The 7,524-nt window shown below is 39.2% G+C and overlaps 1 protein-coding gene across 1 annotated transcript in view; it reads left to right on the top strand.

The window, feature by feature from the left end:
• The first annotated feature begins 477 nt into the window (after positions 1-477).
• The window catches only part of LOC140240990 (uncharacterized), a 41,970-nt gene continuing 34,923 nt past the window's right edge, over positions 478-7,524 (top strand). Inside the window, exon 1 of the mRNA XM_072320766.1 lies at positions 478-649. Within this exon, the coding sequence (XP_072176867.1) occupies positions 478-649 (172 nt within the window). The remainder of the gene's footprint in view (positions 650-7,524) is intronic.

The raw sequence follows: 7,524 nt of genomic DNA, 5'->3' as shown, positions 1-7,524 counted from the left end.
CGCTGCACTCTTTTTTTTTTATTCATTATCCCTGTCGATGTTAAGAGATCAGCTAGAATCAAATTGACGTATGAGAATCGCCACCGCTGCCCGACTGTGCTAGCAGTATACATACCGTCTGCTTTGATAAGGGGCTAATCACTTTGGATGTGATTAAAACGCTGCTTACTCCAAGCTTGGGAATCAGTCCCAAAGTTGAGGTCCAGCGAGAAGGTCATTGGCTCGCACAAATTCTCATCACTCTTACATCTTGATTCTTGTTTGCTTGTTGCGGAGTGTTGTCCTCTTAACTTTTTCTGACACGGACTAACCACATTAGCGCTCTGAATTATGCTCTTTTTCGCCGATGTTCCCTTGCTGATATAGCTTCCCACGCTCATTACTGGATTTTTCTTGTATTTATGAGACATCGGATCCGTCCGGCGATTGAATTATAATCTGCGGCCACTTGGCATCGTGACGGGAGAGGTTACAATCATGCCACGCTCCTTCTTGAAAACGGTCAAAACGGCGACGAAAAAGGCCCAGCGGTACGCCCCGTCGCCGACGGACGAACACGAGGAGACCTCCCCGGAGTCGCCCGGTCTAGCTCTCGCAGCCGAGCCGAGGATGGGGAGCGCGTTCACGCCAGTTACGCCGAAGAAGAAAGGTGAGGATATCTTGTTCATCCCTTCTTTGTTACATGATCATTATCTATGCCCCTTTTCTCGTGTCAAGAGTTTTATTATATAAGTGCAAACTAATCACAGGAAAAAAAAAACTTATTTGAAAAGAATACCACACTCAATTTTGGTGAGCACAATCCATTTTACTGTTTAACTCCAACTTTTATTCTGATATAATTCTTATTTGGTCATCTTTGGGCAATGTTCAGATCATTGTATTCAAGTATATATATATATATATATATATATATATACATATATATGATTACATGTAAAACGATATACATTGGTAAAGTTTAGAGAACATTTTCTAAAGCTTACATCTCATCAAACACCTACATGGACAAAATGAACTACCTCACCTTGCCTTCTTTTGAATCAAAGTCAACGAAAAACTTTAAGAAACCAACTCTTTATCATAGAGGTATTAAACTTTTCTCAGTTAGTCCGTTTAGTGACATCCATCACACAAATTCGACAATCGTTACATCTATCACAAAGCTTTGTTTCTTTTCTGTGTCATATTCATTTGTATTCTTTCCACCATTTTTTTTTCCCCCATTTAACTACGAAAGTCTTGATCACGTACAGTGACAATGTTTACGAAACAGTTCAGGATTTAGGGTTCGCTGGAGAATTCAGTTGAATTTAGTTTTAATTTCAAGGCTGAGTGTAACTAATTTAATACAGTTATCCTTTAACTTGAATACACTTCGCATTCCGAATGTTAGGCTATTATGGATGAAGTTATGATTTAGGAGCTATTCCCACTTATTTAACAAGAATAACATTATTGTTTTTGTGAAGCAACAATTTAACATGTTTTGAACTTATGTTTGTAAGACTCAATGGATTCCTATCAAAAACACAAGTTCGTACACCTCCCCCCCCTCTCTCTCTTATAATATATAAATGTTGGTTTCAGAAAAAAGTTAGAGTTGACATAAGTGATATATATATATATATATATATATATATATATATCGGACACGTTCGTATGTCGGAAGCCAAAGGGGAAAAAAAGAAAGAAACAGACATATACGACATACGCTGCATGAATTATTCTGATGGCGGTTGAATTGTGGCATAAAAATTAATGTGATTGAATTTTGGTTTGAGATAAAGTTAATTGAGTTGACATAAGTGATCAATGATTGAGATGTAATATGTACAAGTCGTGTTTTTTTTTCTTTTTTCAACATGTGTGATTACTTCACGGATTTCAGTATGCATATTTTAGATGTAATTTCCTGATTCCACCCGTGATCTCCGGATGGGTTTTTTTAAATTGTAATTGAGGGGAAATTCTGTCCGAAATCGTTATTATCACGCTTGGCAAAATGCGGTTTTACGCACTGAGATAGAACAGGGTGAGGAGGAGAGGAGAGGGGGGAAAAAAAGCGTCTGTGACAGCGGAGCGCGAACCACCAGCCGGCATCACAATCCATCGCTCCCCTGACTTCCCGCAGGCACACGACACTCGAACCCGGCGAGAGACCCGCGCCGCGCTGATGTGGTCGCATGCTCCCTCCGACCCGCTCGGATTGTAATAAATAAAATGGGTGTCATAATCATTCCGTCCATCCACTATCTGGCATAGAATATGCTGAACTCTCGCGATGGAATCTGCTCTCTTCACAATGCTAACAAGCCAGAAATAAATGATGTCTTGCGGGTCTACTTCCAAGAGTCGCCGATTCAAGTTAGTACGCTTCGCTGATTTTGCTGGTAGCGCGAATTGGGCTGTCAATACCGTGCTATGCGAAGCTACACTACTTAGGTTACAGAGATATGCGTACGTAAGACTTCTCTTCTTTTTTCTCTCTCCTTCTTACTGTCCAGACGTGATTACGGGCTCGAAAATGATCGTGAGTTTTGTTGATGAAAAAGGCAAAATTCCCTTCCTGCTGAGGTCAATTTAATTGCGGTTTTCTCCTTGGTCTCCGAGTTGGTTCTCGAGTGAAGCGTTAATTGTTTCATTTTTCTTGAGTTAATTTGCCGACAACCTCTAAAGAATGGCATTGGTATAACGCATCATCATTATTGGACAATGAAGAAAGGGGGAAACATATAACCATCGTCTCTCTTTTAACGTCTGCTTTCTCTTTCCTTCACATGTCGATTGCTTATAATTTTTGTTTTTGAAGTAAAAGAAAAATACAAATATAATATGTATATTTGATAGAGAGAGGAAGATGCTAGAGTAATAAAAAGAGAAAGGGGAAGGGGTAAGAGGGAAAGAGAAAGAGAAAGAAAGAGAAGGGGGAGGGGGATGAGTTCCAGACGCACACAAGCACAAACTGTCAAGTGGAGCGTTTTGGGTTTAATTTGCTTTTAATTGTAGCGCGGCGGTCAAGTCGCGAGTGAGTGAGCGCACCCTCGTAGCGCCACGCCGCCGCACGTGTAATGTATACGGACCCAAGCGTGTATGCAGTTTGATGAGCTAACACAATACATTTCTCCTCGCTCGTCATAAGGCAGAACGTGATTTAGGGAGAAAAGAGAGAGACGAAAAAGACAGTGTTTTTTAGATAACATGCATCGAAGCAAACACGTCGGAAATATTTTTTCCTCGTTTGCTTGTTTGTTATTGTTGAAACAGTGATTTTACTTCTTTTTTTTTTGGTCGTTGTTGGATGAGGAAGGCTGGATTTCTCTCGTTGCTATTATTGCTTGCGCTTAAAAAAAGATAAACCATATAAACGTCATTTCGTATATGGGAACATACATCCCCCCCCCCCCCGCATACGCACATCGGGGACATTTATTTTCTATTGTTTCGCAAAATGATTGGAACCGATTTGAAATAGTACCACAATACATTGACGTTTACGGATAAATGGCTACGTCTTTTTTTTCTTTCCCTCTCTCCCTCTCACAAAAACCCCATGTTACCACACTACCCCTCCTCTCTTCCTCTCTCTCTATCTCGTCAATAGTCAAAATTAATTCCCATAAACATCTGCTTGTGAGCGTTTCACTTGCAAAATTACGCACAAAGAGAAGTCTCTCTCTGATAATTTTACTGACAACGTAGCAGGATGCGAGGATTTGAGGGACCACGGAGAACGTGTATTCACTGCAGCGAGGCAGTAGCTACATGCGTGAGACACTTCGTGCGATAATCATACGAGCATTTTGATTTGATGATCAAACCAAGAGATAACATTCTGGTCAAAAACCTTTTACTGATAAAAATGACAATTTCCTATGAATCCTCGATACGGAAGACTGACTAATAATGCAACAAAACTACGCATATTCGTGTAGAAGTCCTCTTCAAATCACCATTGTCAATTTCAAGACATTAGTGTCATTGTGTATAACTGAAACACTGCTTTCTGAAAATCTCTGAATATTTCCAGATTTTGTACACTAGATTATTAGGCCTACATTTCGTTACTGTGGTAATATGAATACATTACATTGTGCCCTTTAATTAATACACTGGGGTTGAGTTATTTAGTCTAATGTTCAACTTCTCATTTCTAACGTATGATTTTCTTCCACATATTCTTTTTTTTTTTGTGTGTGTAATTAATTGTATGTGTCCGTTTGTATGTTATAACAATGAATAATATTTTGCCAAAGCTTCATAATTAACTGTCCATTCATTAACTATCAAGTCATTGCAGCCGCCAGATTTGGTGCCACTACATAGCATGATAAAACATTTGTTACACATTTCATATATATATATATATGTATATATGTATATATATATATATATATATATATATATATATATATATATATATATATTCGCCAGCAGTGTCCTATAACAACTGTCCTAAATACTCAGAAGAACAAGAAGTTAAAGCAGAATGATGCGAAGTTGGCTTTATCATTTTGGGATGATTCGCATTTTTTTTTCCGGAGAAACATTGGGCAAGATGAAGAATCATTCCGAGGTGATCTTGCCGTGAAAACAGACACGTCATTATGACGAAGATGCTATTACTTATAGCTTAAAAGTGCACCCATAATTATGATATAAACGAGTTGACAGTGTTCTGAGAGGGCTCTTCTACGATAAGTGTCTGTGAACGACAGTGCAGTGACGTGCTGTGTGTATAATGTCACTAGCTGTCTTGGTGATTGGCACAATGTACTCGGTAGTATATCGGGTCTCTGCACAGGAAACGCGTGTGCTGCAAGGGACAATTAAAGTGTGCCCTCAACACTTCTACCCGTGATTTACACTTAGAGCATCAACGTGTGTGCACAAGCTAATCATACCGTATTGATCAACGGCCGGCTCTTAAGAATCGACAAGGTGTTTAAAGTGCAGGAAACCGAAAACATTCCATAACTTAACCTTTTCTATGTTTTGGGTGTCGATTAATGGCACAGAAAATCCCATAGCATTGCGCACACTGTCCAAAGTCCCTTACAATAAGGGTTAATTTTGTGCTGAGGCACGTTACTCATGGCTTGTGCTGTGCAAAGCACCGCCCCAAAGCCCAACACACACACACACACACACACACACACACACACACACACACACACACACACACACACACACACACACACACACACACACACACACACACACACACACATTACAAGCATACCGGCATTCATACACAGAAACATACCATACAGTTGTAAGCTATATACCTATATAAGTATACTAATTGTTATGCTAATCGTGCTAATCCATGAATGCATTAAATTCAAGACGGATTTTGTCTTCATGTGATATGGTCCCCTGATATACAAGAAGAGATTACATTAAAAGATCATCGAATAAAGGTCAAATTTCTTTTTAAATGACAAAGGAGTAATTAATATGATTTTAGAATTTGCCCTAACAAGAATTCCTCCTTTAATCTTATAACAAAGATCGTGATTTAAGTTCACATCAAACTTGATTACTATAATAACAAAGAGATAAGAAAAAGACGGTTAGAGATCGAGGGGCAGTTACAACCAAGAGGGCGTTTTTGAAGATTGGACTGACCAAGGAAGTGGGAGAGAGTTTTTGAAACATACATACATACATACATACATACATACATACATACATAAAACCGCATGATTATGTAGCATATACACATTACTTAAATGTTCATATTATGCATTCATTCATACCTACCATTCATACATAACACAAACATGTATGTATGTGTGTATGTATGTATGTAATGTATGTATGTATTAGAACACACTCTGTAGGCAGCTTTAGTACCAAGAACATATAAATGATATTAAATGACAAACATTCCTAGAAACTGCCTTCTATTTTTTCCCTTCGTGGTTGAAAGTCTGCCAACACAAACCAGGTCGGGTCGTGCTATTCATCGCTTTACAGCGAGTTAAATAATCTGGGGATTTTTTACAACTCATAATGGGAAAAGTGTTATTCTTTTTTATCGATTTCTGTCTGACGCCGCGCTCTAATAACCTTGAAGAAAATAAATGCTAAAAGTGATCACAAACTCGTCAACCACACACATCTAACTGCTACCAAGAAAAGTGACATTATCAATAAGAACAAGGCGGACATTGTACATCATCGTGGTCATTTCACCACAATGGACATCCCATAATAATGTGTGGGGAAACAAAAAATAATATTGCTGGTAACTTAGACACGTGACCCAAGATGGCGGTCTCTATAGGTCTTTAATGTTAGATGGTGTACTGACATGGCAAATGTGGCTACTTTCTAAGCGATTGCCTAGTCCCTCCCCCCCCCCCCCCCCCGAACGTAATGGCTAGCAATAATATTCATTTTATCATTAATTGTTATCAATAGCAATAGCAATAATTACTATTATTATTCGAGTTTTTTTTTTCCCATCCCATATAACTTTTCTCCTCGACTTGGGGATTCTTGTAACCTAATACATGCACAGTGGACAATATAATTGGTTTTCAGAACACAATGCTAATGGTTTCCAAAAGGGTCTTATCATTAGCATCATTACTTGGTGACTATCGCAACCAGCGGGCAGCGAATGTTTGTGCAGGCTCCCTAAAAATCACGATAACTGTGCGTTTTACGATTCCACCAAGGCTGTACAAATTCGAAACTAACCGTATAAGAAGTTGGACCCAGGAAAGGGGGAAATCCCACATTATTTCTCCACAAGAACCAGAAATTTGGGGAAGTCGTCAACTCACTGGCTCAACGCTTGAAGTAAATGAAACAAATGTTGTAAAAACGACTCAGAATATCTCCGTAAACCGACCGCTAATATACAGAAGAGGAATACAAGAAGTAAAAGATAAATCGCATTGTTCGATGCATGTGCCGTGTAGCAGTTCGCTCAGCACCGCAATACACGGTGTTAGTGGCGCCCGTTCCTGCTTGTCTTTTTTCCAGACTGCACTAGCTGGTTATCGGCCTTCATAAACCCTTAAAAACAATGTAGCTTCAAATTTCTAAATAACAAAACAAAGATTTCACATTATGGCATGCGGCAAAATGCAACAATAGCCGCTGTGTAGCATACTTTGGCTATGAGCATGTTTTTATTGTGATCTCCGCGGTGTGTGTTAAATTGGGTCTGCATATTAAGACTAATGTGACATCCATCTTCGAGCGTTATCTAAACCGTTCGCGTGTAGGTCGTGTGTGCTTACACATGATGGCCAATCAAATGCTTCTATTTGCTAATCTCGGCAGAGTTGCATTTGCACAGCCATACTAAGCCTTGTCTTTCTTCCTTTGCCAAGATTTTTTTTTTCTCTCACTCCTTCTCTTTCTCTTTTCGTCGTTCTTTCGACGACACACCTTATCTCGGATTGATAGCTTGATATGTGTGCATAACAGGCAGGTGTTCCCTCAACTCAAATTCCATCCCGCCATAACCAATATCGCACGAGGGGAAAAACAATGCTATTGATA

This window comes from Diadema setosum, chromosome 17, assembly GCF_964275005.1.
Source record: "Diadema setosum chromosome 17, eeDiaSeto1, whole genome shotgun sequence".
NCBI lineage: Eukaryota > Metazoa > Echinodermata > Echinoidea > Diadematoida > Diadematidae > Diadema > Diadema setosum.
Note: the sequence above shows the minus strand (reverse complement) of the source record. Positions and strands in the feature narration are given on the sequence as shown.